The sequence below is a fragment of the Mytilus galloprovincialis genome, chromosome 9 (assembly GCF_965363235.1).
Source record: "Mytilus galloprovincialis chromosome 9, xbMytGall1.hap1.1, whole genome shotgun sequence".
NCBI classification, from domain to species: domain Eukaryota; kingdom Metazoa; phylum Mollusca; class Bivalvia; order Mytilida; family Mytilidae; genus Mytilus; species Mytilus galloprovincialis.
In genome coordinates this window covers 82062869-82081596 of record NC_134846.1, presented here as the reverse complement: position 1 = coordinate 82081596, position 18728 = coordinate 82062869, and the positions used below count along the sequence as shown (strand labels likewise).

Genomic DNA, 18728 nt, shown 5'->3' with positions numbered 1-18728 from the left:
ACTAAGAAAGAAAAGAATTGGAGAGCTCTATTATTTTGTTCTTGTTGAAATAACTTAACATTTAAACATGACAATAAAGAAACAAGTATTAAATAAATTTGTATTTCTTTTTTCAATGAATGAATTAAATAAAACAAGTTGTTGATGTTACATAATATATAATGTTATCATTAATATAAAACTTACTCTAAGGAAACAAAATCTAGAAGTCTGAGTTTTCCTCTAATATCTGAAAAAAATCATGTGTCATAAAAATTGTTAAATAAACTAAAACCATTTTTTTTTTAAGAATAACTTGCATTCCTGTCAGGCAAGCTTGAGGTAATGTTAAAATCAATAATAAACCTTTTAAAAAAGAAATTTCATTCTTTTTCTTGCTCCAGAGGTTGAGACAGAGAGTAAATTATTGTGGTAAATCTTCTGTTTCAATCATGAAATTGGTATTTTCCTATGAGAAAGAAAAGTAAATATACAAGAAAGGGCGAAATGTAAGCCTTATCATTCTAGATATTCATATATACCTAGATCATAGTTAAATACAGTTAAATCTTGCTTCAGTTTTTCAATAGCAAATGATATTCTTCTTGAGCAGACATCAACATCCAGCTCTAAATGTATGTTTCTCTTCAGGAAATCCACTCTTATACAACAATCCACTTTTGTACAGGTATCATCTATCCTACAGGCCAAAGATGAAAGGAGATTTGGTAAGGTCATGTTGATTACTTCTGCTGGACATTCTGAAAAAGTCAAATTGTAATTTACAATAATGTTCAAATATAACATGGATTATTTAGTAATAGGAATTAGAACTTATGTATTCCTTTTTAGGCTTCTCTAACCCACAACTTTTGTTATGAGTTTAGATTTCAGCCATTAGAATGATGAAATATTAATAAATTTGTGTCATTTAATCCCCTCAAGTCTCTTTTAAACCACAAAAATTCAAGTATTGAAACTTGAGAATAGAAAAATGTAACAATTGCGTTCACTCTTCCCAAGGTTCTAGAGCATTGATTAGGAAGATTTATATCAATACTTGTACTATTCAAAATGTTCCAATGAAGATGACCATGACAATTACATTCCTTGTTCCTGCTAAAACAAATTGAGACAAAGTGGATACAAGAATATTATATAATTTTTAACAGGGATGCATTCAAAAGAATTAAAGCCTGTTTAAGAGTTAGAAAGCAATGACAATGACAAGCACAAATCAAGGCCATTGAAAATAAATTTTCTGGCTAGATACTATCTATAATACAGATATATAAAATACAATCAATACAATCCTTTAAAAGATACATACTGTTGGTCCATCCATTCACACTTGGTGTATAATCCCCCAGATCACACTGTTGTGTAAGTAGATAGTCAATCAGACCCATTTTCTCTAGTACCTGGGAAAGGATAACATCAGGTAGATTGTCTGCTATTGTAAACCCACTGTCTTGTAGCAGCTTGGAGGGAGAAAAATCTGTGATGAAAATAAACAAAAAACAATTATTCAATAAAGTTCCAGAATTTAAAGGTTGCAATCACAATTAAGCAAATAACAAGAATTAGTCCATAGTACACGGATGCTGCACTCGCACTATCATTTTCTATGTGGACTGTGAAATTGGGGTAAAAAATCTAATTTGACATATGGCATTAAAATTAGAAAGATCATATCATAGGGAACAAGTGTACTAAGTTTCAAGTTGATTGGACTTCAACTTCATCAAAATCTACCTTGACTAAAAACTTTAACCTGAAACTTGCATTATCATTTTCTATGTCCAGTGGATTGTGAAATTGGGGTGAAATATCGAATTTGGCATTTAAATTAGCAAGATCATATCATAGAGAACATGTGTACTAAGAATCAAGTTGATAAGACATCAACTTCATCAAAAACAACCTTGACCAAAAACCAGAAGCGGGACAGACGGATGAATGAACAGACGCAAAGACCAGAAAACCAAATGCCCCTCTACTATCCTAGGTGGGGCATAAAAATGCTTCACAGCACTGCAGGATAAAGATTATTTTCATTTTGTATTGTAAAGTAAATGTCAAATATCAACAATCTGGGAATTGTAGTTGCTAAGAAAATTAAAAAGGACATTTTGAATAGGAGCAAAATTTCACCATGGAAAAAGCTCTTTTTAGACCAGTAAAAGATATGTTGCAAGGGATCTTTAACTTGACTAGACAGCCTGATATACACCAAGCATTGACACCAACATCTCCATTCTAATATGAGGACTTTTATACATCAATCAATGCAAAAGGGACATCCAATCAGCATGAGTTTTACTATCGGTTAACCCTTGTGGTTAACTTACCAGCCATACTTATTTTCCAATCACATCCAAGTTAAGGTAAATAAACATCCTTCAGAATATCCCATGTAAAGATACTTACCAGTCATATTCATATTCCAATCACATCCAAGCTTAGGTAAATAAACATTCCTTAGAATGTCCCATGTAAAGATACATGATCCAGAAGGTTCCAAACAAACTGTAATGTTCATATTGACAATGTACTTCTTCTTTCCTTCCAGATCACTCACTGAATACCTGGAAATTCACAAAATCTAAATAAGGAAACATATTATAAAACAAGAATGCACGTGCATAAGTCATCTGTATATAAAGTATTAAGCCTCCAGGTTTACTGCCCTCTGAAATAAAAAGCTTTATACAAATTCTTTACACTGTGTTGCCATCAGATTGTAACCCTCTGAAACTTGTTTTGCAGTCGAGACAGAAACCATAAACATTATTTTAAGTTAGTCAATTAAAATGTCAGCATTTTTTTTATATGTTCAATTTCCCATGTGTATCAAAAATAGTTTCAGTAGTGTGTATTTCTTAGTCAGGTTTTCAATATCACCAACATTATTGACTTTGTAGGAGGTATCTTTCCTTTTTGGGTCTGTCACAAGTTTTGCTCTCAGTTTTTTTGTGCAATTTGCAAAGGAGAGAAGCAGTATTTTCCAATTTTTAACAACAACAAGTCTTTGGTTTTTGACCAGGCAAGGGATAGAAAACCATGACTTCCCCCTCTCAAGGTGGCTAAGTGGTCTGAGTTGGTCATCTACAGTTATCACTAGTCAGTCCTTTCTGAGGTTATGAGTTCCAATGACTTCTTTCATTTTTAACAAAGAAAAACAATTTTTTCTGTTGAAGGTCAAGGTTCTCTCCAGATACTCATGGCGCTTCACCAATAAAAATTGACCATTAAGATAAAGTCATGGTAACTGAAAGTTGTATTCCACCTAACAACAAACCTACTTAAGGAATGACATTGACCGAGTCTGGCCTATTTCAAATAACTCTTTCAAATTTTTTGTTATCATGAGTAGACAAAGCTCTCTCATTCCTCTCTTGGTTGCCCTTAACTTTCTTAAATTCAAGACTTTAAATGACAATTATCAAACTTACTGTAAAGTTATAAGCTTGCTTAGCCTGATCTCTTGGACCTTACCTGAAAAATAATGTAATTATTAAAGAGGGTAACTTACTATCATACCTTTTAATAAAAAAATTAAATGGATAACAATTTTCCTAAATATTTTTATAAACTTAGCCATAATAAATCTACGTATTTCAAAATAAAATTATGAAACAAATAAATCTGAAGTTCAAAAGTTCCTAAGAAAATTGTGGTTAAAATATTTCTGAGTTAATATATCTATGAACATACCTATATCACTCAAGTATAATAAACAAAGACTATACAATTGTACTTACCAAACTCAAAGTTAAAGTAAGCTTGATCTAATCCCAGATTTTCTATTCCTATTTTAAGTCTGTGTGAACAAGCATCTAATAACAAGTAGACATGGAAGGTACGACCAATCTGTGGGATCTCTACACAGCAGTCTATTCCAGTACAGTAATCAGGAATTGAACAAATTAAACTTCCTGTTAAATCTTGGAGAGGTATGTTTGAAGGACACACTGCAAAATATAAGGGTCAACATATTACTAACTTAAATATCCCTTACAAGTCACGCAGATGTACATTGAAGGTTACACTGTAAACAAGAATGTGTCCAAAGTACATGGATTACCCACTTGCACTAGCATTGTCCATGTTCAATGGACCGTAAAATTGTGTAAAAAATCTAATTTGGCATTAAAATTAGAACGATCATACCATAGGCAACATGTGCACTAAGTTTCAAGTTGATTGTACTTCAACTTCATCAAAACTACCTTGACCAAAAACTTTAACCTGAAACTGGCACTTCCATTTTCTATGTTAAGTGGACGTGAAATTGGGGTCAAAAGTCTAATTTGGCTTTAAAATTAGAAAGATCATATCATAAGGAACATGTGTACTAAATTTCAAGTTGATTGGACTGCAGCTTCATCAAAAACTACCTTGACCAAAAACTTTAACCAGAAGCGAGACAGACAGATGAACAAACAGACGGACGAACGGATGGACGAACGGACGGACGAACAGACCAGAAAACATAATGTCCCTCTACTATCGTAGGTGGGGCATAAAAAGAAGGTTTTAAATCTTACAAGCTAAGTCTTTTGCTTAGGGTTGAAGGCCTAACTGTGACTTTTGGATGAAGAACAGTAATACAAGCACTGTTCCATAGCTTTTTGTGTTTTTTGCTGTGCAGAAACTCGTTTTACAAATCTGGCATAGTACGTTTGATGGGCAAAACTGGCAAAATATAAGAATTATCTTTCAAAAACATCTAATTGTCTAATTAAATGCTATAAAATGTTTTTAGGATTCTACCAATCATGCACTGCCAAGCATTGGTTATAGAAATGTTTAACTTCATATACAGTTAACTCTCGTTGTCTCGAACTCGGTTGACTCGAAATTTCGGACGAGTCGAGGTTTTCACATGGTCCTGAACTTTATTCCATACAAAAGTATGTAATTTGACTCCTGATGAGTCGAAATTGGATGAGTCGAAATTTCGGTTGAGTCAAACTAAATTTACGGTCCCAAGGTTAACAAAAGCATTCAAAATTCATTTTTATCTCGAACTAATACACATATTTCAAAACATGACCTCCGGGATTTAAATGGATTGAAGAGTTGATCTGACAATACACGTGTAATTAAATTTCCGGTCACTGACCACTGTATATATTTATGACATGCTATTTCCATGAGTGTTTACCTAAGATTATCTTTTATGGAATTTTTATAAATAATTAGTGATACATTGTTAATGTTCATGAAAAAGTATTTAAAATGTTTATAAAACAATTAATTTATGATTTACACTAATGAGCTTGGGTGTGTATAAAGTGAGGATGATGGCTTCCGTTGATGATCACCTTAAAACTACTCAAACGGTGTCTTTAATCTTGTTATATTTTCTTTTGAAAAGAAAGAGTGAGATGAAACAAAATGAATAGAAATCAAAATTTTCTTAAATTTCTTGTATTCGAGAATAAACAATGTTGTCAGCTATAACCAACCTGAATAACGAAACTATCGATTGGAAATTACTCTCTTGGAAAAGCCATAGGATTTTTTTTTAATTGAAACAATTGAATAAGTAAGAATAATAAAAGACTGTGACATACAAATACATCGATCTGATACTAGAATATCGATCCCCTTGCCATATTCACCCGGATTTATTTTAGCTTTACCAAGCTATGCAAGAGTTGTGTCCCTTAGATTGTCGAACTTCCGGTGTTCGTTTGAGTCGAACTACGTGTATCTCGAAATATTTCTCTGGTCCGGCTGACTTCGAGATAACGAGAGTCGACTGTATTGCAAAATATTGGGTCATGTGTCACATAAATAGTGATAAAGTCTTGAGTGGAATGTATTTTATAAACAGATGACCTACCTATTTTCCAACCTTTGACATTAGGGGTATACTGTGACGACTGTCTACTACACGGTACAGCCTGCATCCATTGAGATATACCAAGTCTCTCTAGTAATATGTCAGCAGCATAGGAGGGTAACTGTTGTGTCACATCCAACAGGAGGTTCTCAGATAATTCTTTCAAAGATATGTCTGTAATATAAAGGTATTACATGTATCAGCAAAAAACATTTATAACTTTATCAAAGAGGGACCCAGGAAACAATGAATTCTATCTAAAATTTAACAATTTCAATACAATATGTTTGAGCAAAGTCTACAGTGGTGATGTGAACATATTATGATCATGAGCATGCAAACATTTTTTTTTTGCTTAGTAAATATGGCTATACAGAGTAAATATTTAAAATATGTACGGTACCTTCAAAAGAGAAGTTACTTTTCAGGTCACATATAGGTTTAGGTAACCTAGCATTCTTCACGACTGTTGTTGTAAAAACACATGGTGCATTGGCTTCGAAACATACACTGACATCCATATTTACTACAAACTGTTTCTCCATTGATAAATCTATAATGGTATAACTGAAGAAAAAAAACCAATGTGAAATTTATATATTAATGGAAACTGACTGGCATTCTTTCAAATAATTCCATTATATTTCAATTTTTTTTATCAGAATTTATTTATCATTAAGTTATTAATTTTCCAATTTTATAAATTCCTTAAAAATAATAGCAATCCAAGAAATCTTATTTTATTTATGGTTTATATATCTAATAAAAGACATTAAAAACTTCTTTGTATATGATTTTTACCCCCAATATTTTCAGTTGCCAATATATATTAGCCTGAAGTGTTGTTTTTTTACCAAACTTATAGAGATAAAACTGACTAAAAATTTAGCATAACTCACTCAATCCTAAAGATATTCATCAACCTAAAGCTTTGTTTCTGACCAAACTCATAATTCAGTAGAGGTACATCAAACGTCAGTTTCTCTATTCCTGCTGTTAGTTTGTAGTTACAGGCATCGAGTTTGATGTAAACATTGATAGATCTACTAATCTGCTCCACATCTATACAACAATCTATACCTGTACAGGTATCAGACAGGTAACAACTCATTGTATCAGGTACTGCAGGTAAACTAAATGGTAAGGCTTTCTCACATACTAAAAAAAATTCAACATGTCTAGAAATATTTATTTTTAATTCCCCTGCCTGAAAATGATCAGGTCCTTGAATTCAGATTTTTCTAATTCTCTAACTCATACAAGATTTTTGGAATGGAAACCTTCGTGCAAAAGTGTGTTTAATGAAATCTCAAAAAGATGTTGAATTGACTTGTCTTGTTCTGATTAAAATAGTTCTGTAAAAAAATTGGTTGAAAAATTATACTGTTTAGTTGGCAAAATCCTAATTTGCTAATTCAAAATACCTGAATGTTTGTTAAGTGAAGTAACTGTAAATATCTGTCCAGATTAAATCAATTTATCAATGAAATTCACATAATTTTGATAGGCTCGACTACTTAAACTATATTTGGAATTTTAAGCATCAAATAATTGCTCAAATCATACCTCATCCTGTGGTCAAATTTTATAAGGTAAAACAATTGGTAAAATTTTGAAACATAGTGTTGTAAAGTGATCAAAACTGTCCCCCTCCCCCCAAGTTAAAGTATCAGCAAACAGGCTGAAAGATTTTTGACAGAAATATTTGTTTGACAAACTGACAAAATGGTAGACAGACAAAAGAGAAGAATGCCAAGGTTATTACAAAATAGCCCCAACATTTACAGTGTGTGCATATTTCCTGAGTAGAAAACAATTTAAAAATAAATAAATTTCAATACCTTTGTTCCAGCCATTTGAATCCCTAGGACTATAGGGGGACTGTGATCTACTACATTGTGTATCCCTAAGTTCTGATGCTATTCCTAATTCCTCCAATAACTTGTTCAGTACTAATCCTGCTGCATTATCAACTATATTATTGTCTAATGAAAACTTCTGGAGAGAAAAATCTGAAAAATATCATATAATGAAGTTATAATAACAAAATTATTTCTCAATTCAATGCAAAGAGGATATACTTTTATATATTCCTATAACAAGTTATACTTTTGTTTTAATACTTTTATCGAGAATTCATGGCACAAATTATTCCATAGATCATTTTAAAAAGAAACTTGAATCAAAATTAAGGTATACATAGTAAAATAAGTTTTTTTTGTTAAGCCAATAAGCCATGAAGAAAAGCTCAAGATGAATATAATTATACCTGGTATTTTAAATTCACTGTGCGACCAGTCACATCCAAACTTTTGTATTTTAGTATTTTCAAACAGAGTCTTTGTAAACAGGCAAGATCCTCCTCCTTTTTGTAGACAAACTTTTACTTTCCCATTTAGCATATAATTATTCTCGCCTTTTAAGTCATGTATTGAGTACCTACAAAACATAATTATCAAACCTTAGGCAAAAAAATTCTCATCTCTGTTATCTTTTATAGCTGAATTATAACTAAAGTCAAACTACAAGTACCAAACTTGCAAAGCAGCAATGTTCACAGACACTTGGTTAACTTAAAAAGTGATATATGTATTGAAACTGACTTCACAATTAAAATTCAACTAACTCACTGAATCATAAAAACAAATCAAGTGACTCCAATAAGAGTGACATTTGTAGGATAAGATGTTGATTGCAGCTCTTTAATAATATTTGTTCAATTTATTCACAACTTGTCAGGACTCTTAAATCTGTTTAAGCTAAAACTGGACATATGATGAAGATGCTTGTCTATTGTTCAATAATCATATATGTCTTTTAAGGTTTTATTGTGCTGTTAAATTGAAGTCTTACTGATGCTGCACTTCCTGTGATTTATAGTTAAACACTAAGATGATTTTATCATTAATAATCCATCTATACATTAGGTAAACTTTAGTTATAAAAGTTACATTAAAAAGAAGATGTGATATGATTGCCAATGAGACAACTCATCAAGAGACCAAACGACAAAAAAAATAACAACTAATAGGTCACCATATGGCCTTCAACAATAAGCAAACCCTATACTGCATAGTCAGCTATAAATGGCCCTGAAATGACAAATGTAAAACACTAGTTATTTGTGTACTTACTCCAGGTAAATTATATCCATCAGTGTAAAAATTTGAGTTTCACCTAAAAATATACATTAACAATGAATAGTGTAATCAATGTAATATATTTTGACTGTAATAAAGGATTGAAATATTAATTGCTACTTTAAAGTCAGAGCATGTTTCAAAGTACTCTATAATATGACCTTCTCCATATATGGCATAAGATTGTATGTCCCAATATATATTACTACTCTACATAGCTGTATATATCTTGCACAGTCAATCTGATACCACTGTCCAGAGTGGGTTTTACTGCTAGATGGAACAAGTTCAAGGATGACTTAAGATTATTTATTATCTCTAAAAAATATAAAAACAAACAGATTAACCCAAAATCAAATGATTTCAATCTTCAGAAATAATGAATCTTAGTTCTTTTTATCTGATATTAAGTACCACTCAAATTTTAAAGTAAAACATGGCAATAATTCATTTATCCATTTTCACAATATAGATAAATTTTACATTTATGGTATTATAATAAAATTCTTACCAAAGTTATAATCTATCAGAGAAATATCAATTTTTCTTCTTTCAATACCCAAAGTGAGCCTGTGGTTGCAGCCATCCAACAGAGCATAGACATTAAAACTTTTACCGATCTGATCCACCTCTATACAACAGTTAATTCCTGTACAATAACTTGGAATGTAACAAGTCATTGAGGTTTCTATAGGAGGAAGGTTAACTGCCAATGGACAATCTGAAAAATACATATGGCCAATATAAAGAAAAAGGAAAAAGTTTTATTTATCAGGACCAATCCTATCTATTTGTGGCTGGAAAATGTCTTTCAGAGTTGCCCCAAAGTTTGTCCTCATGTGCAAAAAGTGTCAATTTTGAGTTTTTTTCATTCTTTTTTTCTACCCGAGACTGAGGGATGCTAATAGATGCATTCAACTGTAGTTTGCATGCAGAGTGGATCCCAGTGAAATCATTTATCATAACAGTTCTTGGGTCAGAGTGAAACTGATCGGGGTACACCAGTCTAAAGAAGACCATTTGCACCAAAAATCGGAAATTTGCAGATTTTTTATCGATTTTTTACTTTAACTGGACCTGCAACAGGAAATAGTTGTTGCCTATGCATATTTCAATAATAAACACTATCAGTAGTTATATACCCTATGGTTCACACTATTTGTAACGTATGATAAGGGTTAATATAGGTCATTGAGACTTAAATGTCACTGAACATACACTTAAATATATATGCACTGCATTGTGTGTAAGTCTGAGGTTTATAGCATATTATGGAATCATATTGATAAAAGCTAGCAAACAGTAATTAAGTAAAAAACAAAAATCAATCTTTTTCCAGAACTCACATCTACTAATCTTTGTACAAACTTCAAATACCACAAGAATCCTACCTTTAATATTCCAGCCATTTTCAGAGTCAGCAAATATTCCAGCATATCTATCACATGGAACTGAGTTCATGAACTTAGTAAGACCTAATTCATCCAGTAATTTATTAGCTACAGCACTGGTTAGTGTATTGCCAATGTTCTCTCCTGTCTTCTTTACCCAGTCAGTAAATGATATATCTGGAAGTTAAAAGGTATTCTATGAATTCTAAGTTCAATGTCCTGGGTTGTTAAGGCACTGCTTCATTCTGATTTATTACATAGCTCCATTTATTAATATTAATGCTATGAACATCTCTTCTTTTCTTTTAAAATTACTTAACAAAAAATAGGTTAACAGTCCGTATTAACTTTTTGAAATCTTAACAATAATATAAACATTGACCTTTTGAGTGTAAGAGAAATTAGTTTGGAGCAATATTGACATAGAAATAAGCTTTTCAGGCTTTCATACCAAGCGGTAAGAATACAAACAAGCAAATTATCCCAAAATTGTCCAATTCAGAAAAAAATTGCCCATTAAAAACTATTAAAACCACACCTTGGTATCCTAATTTAAAAAAAAATGGGAAAAAAAATGTTTGGCCTGCTTAATTCCCAGTATATTAAACCTATCTTGATACAATTAATATAGGATAGTTGCTAAATAATCATACCTAACAGTTGCCCAGTCATCTCCATGTCGCAAAGAGGTTGTGAAACGAGCTGTTGATCAAATAGTTTAACTGTAGTACTACAGTCTTCTTTCTCCAAACAAATCTTCAACTCAGCATCTATTATCAGTTTCTTTTGTTCTTCTAGTCTTTCTATTTTATACCTGCAATAATGTGGTTTAAAGAAGACATATGAATATGATTGTAGAATGTTCAAACTGCAAGCGTTAATTAGACATTAAAGTGTCCACAAACAGTTACACATTTTTTATGTCAAAGGGCAATTACTCCCTATATTTTATTTGTTCTTTTAAACTTTTTCATAAATATCCTACCAGAATTGTAGGCATTTCCAAAGGTCATAACTTGTATAAGAATAATTTATCTCACCTTACAATTCAAAACATTCAAGACCTTGCTGATATTATCAATTTAATAATAATCTGTCAAGAAAGGTAGGTCAGAGAGTGCTTGAAATGCAATGTTCAATATAAATTAGATCTGAAAGGGAGATAATTGTATTAAAATTTTATTGTTACTGATTTACGCGACATTACTGATATCGACATTTGAAACAAATTTCATAACAATCCTACAAGAAATGAGGGCCTGAGAGCCCTTCCAATGCAATTTTCCATAAATCCTTTAAAAATTGCTGAGCTTGAATTAATTTCAAACATTGCTGATATAATCATTGGATATTTTTATGTCCCCTTATTTTTGTATTTAATTTTTATTTTTTCACTTTTCTAATTATGCATAGAGTTTCATAAGATTTGTACGAGATAAACTTTAAAACTTTAGTGCATTAATGAAAAACTTTGTGGCAGTTATTTCATGTCAAAACTGTACCTTATCCTGACTTGTGCTACAAAAACCAACATATCTTTAATTGCATATTAGAGCATACTGGTACCCTGAAGTTTGATAGTACAACAACAGGAACATCTGATCTGAACAATAGGTCAAGTGTGCTCTTCTATCAAAATTTCAAACACTTCTTTATTATTTTAATAGATATTTCAACAAGGGTTCTACAGTGATCCCAAGTCCCCAAGCTTTCATTTGATACCACAATTAACCAAATATACCCGCTTTTGATAAAGATACAGCTATGCGTAGGAACTACTTTGTTTAAAATATGTACTACTTTCTTGTATGTTCTTTCCGACCGGGCCTAAATTAGTGGTTCTATACCATAAAGGGGCATAATTCTACAACAGATACTTATCTTTTAACTTTTGCAACACAGGTAAAAGCCTGGCTAAGAAAGACTATGTGGTCAACATCTATCATTTTATCAATTCAAAACAAAATTTAAGATGAAAAAGGTAATAAAATTGAAGTTGTAAAGGAATTACTGCAAAAAGAAGCAAAAAAACAAAGTCTGATTTACCAAACAAGTTTTCATTAAATCAGCAACTACGACATTATAAATGGTACTCACATTCTTTTACAAAAAATAAAGATCTTTAATAATGCAGAAAGCCCATAAACAATTACAAATCAATAAAAGGAAGTGAAACATATCTATCTTAATTTTGACAATACTTACTTTATTCTGATTATTTCTACTAATTTTTCTTCCTTTACTTCACCTGTTTTAAAAGAAAAGTTAAAGAAAGTAGTATATAATCTAAAAAACAACAACTTTACATTAACAATGATGCATGTGAGTAAGGTAAAATCAGAAGAATTCTGTCAGACAGACATGTACATTATAATCACTGTAGAGCAAAATGTGCTCTCTGAATTCCGAAATAAAAAAAATATATTATAGTAGGATAATTACTTGCAATATTAAAGTTAAAAAAATTTAGTCAGTCAACTATAAAGAGCAAGACTTACCCCATTGGTAGTCCAGAAGCTGATATTCAAAGGTAAATTTTTCTATTCCACCTCTGATTACATAATTACAGGTGTCAATATACAGGTAGAAATTCAGGTGTAAATCCAGGTAATCAAAGTCAAGGCAGCAATCAATTCCAGTACAATAATCAGGAATATAACAGGAGACTGGGCCTGACAAATCAGAAGGAGACATTGCTGGACATTCTGAAAATAACAATTATGAGGTATTTAACAGGAGACAGGAATTGACAAATTGGGTGGAGCTTTGTTGAATATCTATAAAAAATAATCAGGTATATAACAGGAGACCGGGCCTGACAAAGCTGAACACTATTCACCGTGTAGAACGCCACATGTGGGGTGTCGGCTATGTTTGACATGGGGTGGCAATTTTGAAGCGACGAAAAAGTAACAAGGTAAGTTTAAGCATCAAAATTTTTAGAAATCTCAGTACCATATAATGTATTGCACGGAAGGAACCGCAACATAATCTATTTCCTGAAAGCAGAAGCAGTCGTTTTCAGTGCTCAGTTTTCTCGAACACCTCGCCCTAGTTTTCTGTGTTGCAGATTTTGAGCCTTTATATGCAAATTTCGGTATAAAAAACACTTTACACTGCTACCCTCCGTATCATTTATATAGAATTGTATTCCTCTCATTGACTTATACCAAATACCAGTTTCTTAGTTAAAATCAATTGGTTTTAAAACTGTTATTCATCAAAATATAAAGTGTCGCTCGGGGTGTCAGATTTTGCGTCGCAAGGGGTAAAGGCTTGTCATAAAAAAGAATAAATTTTCTTATAAATCGATCTCTATCTGGTACTTCAAAATTGCCACCCCATGTCAAACATAGCCGACAACCCGCATGTGGCGTTCTACACAGTGCTATTGCTGTTAACAGTTTATCTCTATCTATAATTATATTCAAGATAATAACCAAAAACTACAAAATTTCCTTCAAATTACCAACCCAGGGGCAGCATCCTAACAACAGGTTTTCTGATTAGTCTAAACTTTTTAATATAAAAAGATGACTATCAATCCTGATGAACATTTTTAACCTGTCAGATTTGCTCTAAATGCTTAAGTTTCAGAGATAAAAGTAAAAACTGTATTTAACCCCTATGTTCCATTTTTAGCCATGTCATTGGCCATGTTGGTTGGCAGGCAGGGTCATTGGACACATTTTTAAAGCTAGATACCCTAATGATCATCATGGCCAAGTTTGGTAAAATTTGTCTCAGTAGTTTCAGAGAAGAATTTTGTAAAAGTTAACTATGACAGACTATAACGACTGATGCCAATGGACGACAAATGGCAAGTGATGAGAAAAGCTCACTTGGTCCTTCGCATCAGTTGAGCTAAAAATTAAAATTATCTCACCATGTTACAGCAAAGAGTCCTTAACATTATACTTACAAAATCAGCATCCCTCATTGACTGATTAATAACACATTTAAGGCTGCTATAATCTTGGTTCTCCTGCAGAACTATAAATCCATTTTGGAGAACCCTACAATGACTTACTTTTTTATTCTCCTCTGAGTACAGAATTTCATAGAAGGAAAGTTATAGTATTATTGACTATATCTTTTTTTAAATACATCAACATAAACAAATCTCATAATTATAACTCACCATTATTCCAACCATTGACAGCTGGGCTATACATATCATCACTTCTGTTACATGATGGGTTTTTCAACATTACATCGAGTCCTAGCTGTTCCAGTAGAAGTGTACGGAACTCAGTCTTCAACTGACTCTTTATATCTGTTCCCACACGGTCTGCCCATTCAGACAATGAAAACTCTGAAGAATATAAAGTTAATGAAACCAATTGATTTGAGATAATCAGTTCTCAACTATCATGACGGTGTAATTGTGATGTTTAGAAGTTTTGATACACTAAATGCACTGGTGTTAATCTTCTTCAATCCCAGTTAGTTTATTCTGTTGTAATAGATAACATCAGATTTGTAATAGATTTGCCATAGAATTTTTTCACTATTCTATTTTTCCTAGTTGATTCATTGTCTAAAAAGATTGTCTGTTATATTAAAGAAAGTTTACAAGAAACCCTATAAATTATATTTGGAGTAATATGTGAACTGTTTACAATTCACAGACAGAAAATGGATTGAGAGGGGTATATTATAATATGTCCATAGGAGACTGTAATTTATAATAAGAATAACAAATTGGAAAACAATGAAGACTCAGTTGACTGAAGGTCTTGTCTCTTTCGTAAAACTTATAGAATGTGATGATTATACTAGACTCAGGTTTTTAAGTACTTTTCAGACAAAATAAAAAATTTAACAAGGTATCATTCATACCTTTAAAACTATAATCAGCATACAAATCACAGATAGGTTGGGGAATCTCTGTTCCATCAAATATCTTGACATCAGGAACACATCTTTTTTCAAAGCAAGCTTTGGCTGACAGGTACACTATAAACTTTTTCAATCCAGCAGGCTTCTTAATGACTAGTCTAAAGAAAACATTCACATCAAAACTAATCATCAAAGTGCATAAATAACATAGGTCTAAATAAACTCTCAGGCTTTTGGGTCTCAGGCTGATATCATAACCTAGGATTGATTATATGTTTTATATGAAAACTGCCATGTAATAATAAGTGATTTTATGACTGAATGAATTAAAGATGGTTTTGACCAGTTTGACAAAAATTTGGATTTAAACAATATGAACAAATTTGTAATCTGTAGTTTCATGTTCACAGGTTTTTATTTAATAAATCATTCAAGTGACAGAAGCATACACTATTGATTATAAAATAAAGCAATGTTCAAAAATTGAAATTTTCAAAATTTAAAATGCCTGTCAAGTCTTACTTACAGATCTAGATCTTGAGTAAATAAATATCTTAACTGGCAGGGTGGACTGATATAATCTTTATTTTTATATGAAATGAATAATTACCCCTGGAATATAAAGTTAAATATTGATATCATATGATCTATTAAGATGTCACTTACTGTAATTGTATAACACCACCAGCAAGGTTGATCTTTTCTGTTTTTCCTAAAATTATTAAACTCATCATTTTATATCTGATTTTATATGCTATATTTCATGCATTAATATTCATTGAACGATAGTGCATATCTACCCAGATAATTCATTCAACACTATTATGATAATGTAGGTTTTTTACAATTTGTTTGTGGATTGTGTGGGTGAACCACAAATTTAAATGTTCAGCAAAGTTCACATTTTTTAAAGGCTTGTTTGTATGCAGACTTTGGCAAACACCGAAATGGTCCATTAAAATATTTTTTTTCTTCAATCAAAGAAATTTGGTAGCCACAAACGTAACTAAACCAACATGCTGCACATCAACTTTAAACATAACTGAATTTGTTGTAATATTATCTCAATAGAAAGATTGATATATTTCATTTTTGTATTTGTTTAAAAAATTAGTTCAAACTGAGACTTGAAAAAAATTGTTGGTCGATGTGGTATTCTCAAAGAGAAAAACCTCTTAGATACAGCAGAGTAATAAAATACTAAAAAATATCAAAATATAAAATATCATTATAACCTTAATATTCATAATTGATAAAAGACAAGAATGTGTCCAAAGTACACGGATGCCCCACTCGCACTATTATTTTACATGTTCAATGGACCGTGAAATTGGGTAAAAAATCTCATGTGTACTAAGTTTCAAGTTGATTGGACTTCAACTTCATCAAAAACTACCTTGACCAAAAACTTTAACCTGAAACTCACACTTTCATTTTCTATGTTCAGTGGACCGTGAAATTGGGGTCAACAATTTAACTTGACTAAAATTAGAAAGATCATATCATAAGGAACATGTGTACTAAGTTTCAAGTTGATTGGACTTGATCAGCTTCATCAGAAACTACCTTGACCAAAAACTTTAACCTGAAAATCACACTTTCATTTTCTATGTTTAGTGGACCGTGAAATTGGGGTCAAAAGTTTAATTTGGCTGTAAAATTAGAAAGATCATATCATAAGGAACATGTGTACTAAGTTTGAAGTTGATCGGACTTCAGCTTCATCAAAAACTACCTTGACCAAAAACTTTAACCTGAAGCGGGACAGACGGACGAACGAACGGACGGACGAACGGACGCACAGACCAGAAAACATAATGCCCCTCTACTATCGTAGATGGGGCATAATAATACATACCCCATTCATAATTAATAAGCTGGATAGTTTCATTAATTGTGTTGAGACCATAGTTTAAGGTATATTCACATGGATCTATGATGATAAATGGATGTAAGGTTAGACCTAGACCAGGAATTTCTATACAGCATTCGATCCCAGTGCATGTGTCCTTAAAATGGCAAGCCATGTTGCCTGGTAGTTCTGGCATTCCTAATGTTCCTAATGGACACTCTGCAATATAAAAATAATCACGAAATGGATCTGTCACGATTTTGAAGTTTTCAAGTTTCAACATTTAAAAAGTATGTTTTTGACCCAGATTTTTAATTTATCATAAGGAAAGATTGTGTAATGGACAAAGACTGTACGACATGTCATCATGGTAAGTTTCCTTTACATATGCAAACTTTTTTATTTTTATTTCTTCTTTGTTTTGAGGTTGTGGGAGGGGAGGATAAAACATCCATAGATAAAGACTAAGATATATGATTAAAGAACTGACTATGAAAAAAGTTTTGTATATGGACATATCAATTAGCCAGATTAAACAATCTATTGAATGTTCCATGAAGCTTGATTGCTGTTTTGTAATTCATTGACAAACACCCACATTTCCTTATTTTGAAGAGATTTATGTAACAGGGGATGTCTTTTTGGTGCCTTCTAATTATCTTATCAAACTTAAATTACCATTATTCCATCCCCCAACATTTGGAGTGAAGGGTTTTCTCTCCTTGTCACAAGTGGGTCCACTGAAAAATTCATACAGTCCAAGTCTTTTTAGTATCAGTTGTTTTCCACCTTCTTTCACTCCATCCAAAACTTCCATACCAGCTTGTTGTAACCAATTAGAAATGAAAGATGAAATATCTGAAATAGAAAAAAAATAATATGATTGTGTTCTTTGATGATACCTAACAATTTACACAATATGTTTTTAAATAAGTTTTACAAACATTTACTTTAATACACATATAAAACTGGTAGAAAAATATTTCTCAGAAATAATCTTAATTATCTTTCAAAATTCTTTGCAAATTATTGATCTTTCTTTGTTCAAACTTTGACCTACCTGCACTACAGTCTATAGATTTTGTAACAATGTCTGGTAGAGTTTCATACAGCTCAGCGTAAGTTGTATTGATGAAATGATTAGGATCCTGTACAACAGATAACAACTCCGTCCTGCTAATACCATCCCCTATCCCTACAGCTATGATTGTGACACCATTATTTCTACAGGTATTCACTCCTGTTTGAGTGACCCCTCTGTTAGACTGACCATCGGTCATCAACACGACATAGTTCTTTACATCTCCTCTGTTTCCCTTACTGGAAACAAACATGTCTTCACATGCATACCTTAAAGCATCACCAATATCTGTATAACCTTGTTTATTATAGGCTGTCTGGAGTATATTCTGACTTATTACAGGTTTGTCATAGCTGGTATCCAAATCAAACCCTGTTCTAGAGGTACCAGTCCCTCCAAACATAGACATTCCAACACGGATCAGATTTTCACCAATGGCCAGTTTGTCTGTGGTCTCTGATATAGCTTCTAGGGACAAAGTGAACTGATCCTGTCCAACACTTCCAGACTCGTCCAAGACAAATATGACATCAGCTGGGGTAACAGCAGTACAATCTAAATGTATCAAAAAAAATATACAAGATTAAAT

At 32.0% G+C, this 18728-nt stretch overlaps 1 protein-coding gene across 1 annotated transcript in view; it reads right to left on the bottom strand.

The window, feature by feature from the left end:
• Nucleotides 1-18728, bottom strand: part of LOC143046857 (uncharacterized) — a 240632-nt gene that overhangs the window by 139294 nt on the left and 82610 nt on the right. Inside the window, exons 46-68 of the mRNA XM_076219918.1 lie at nt 18119-18694; nt 17737-17916; nt 17065-17277; nt 15873-15918; nt 15207-15364; nt 14506-14679; nt 12863-13069; nt 12570-12612; nt 11018-11178; nt 10365-10541; nt 9485-9694; nt 8968-9010; nt 8103-8272; nt 7675-7845; nt 6733-6991; nt 6237-6400; nt 5834-6007; nt 3744-3953; nt 3435-3477; nt 2410-2567; nt 1310-1477; nt 522-740; nt 187-229 (exon numbers count right to left, since the gene is read on the bottom strand). Coding sequence (XP_076076033.1) covers nt 187-229; nt 522-740; nt 1310-1477; nt 2410-2567; nt 3435-3477; nt 3744-3953; nt 5834-6007; nt 6237-6400; nt 6733-6991; nt 7675-7845; nt 8103-8272; nt 8968-9010; nt 9485-9694; nt 10365-10541; nt 11018-11178; nt 12570-12612; nt 12863-13069; nt 14506-14679; nt 15207-15364; nt 15873-15918; nt 17065-17277; nt 17737-17916; nt 18119-18694 — 3967 coding nt within the window. The remainder of the gene's footprint in view (nt 1-186; nt 230-521; nt 741-1309; nt 1478-2409; nt 2568-3434; nt 3478-3743; nt 3954-5833; nt 6008-6236; nt 6401-6732; nt 6992-7674; nt 7846-8102; nt 8273-8967; nt 9011-9484; nt 9695-10364; nt 10542-11017; nt 11179-12569; nt 12613-12862; nt 13070-14505; nt 14680-15206; nt 15365-15872; nt 15919-17064; nt 17278-17736; nt 17917-18118; nt 18695-18728) is intronic.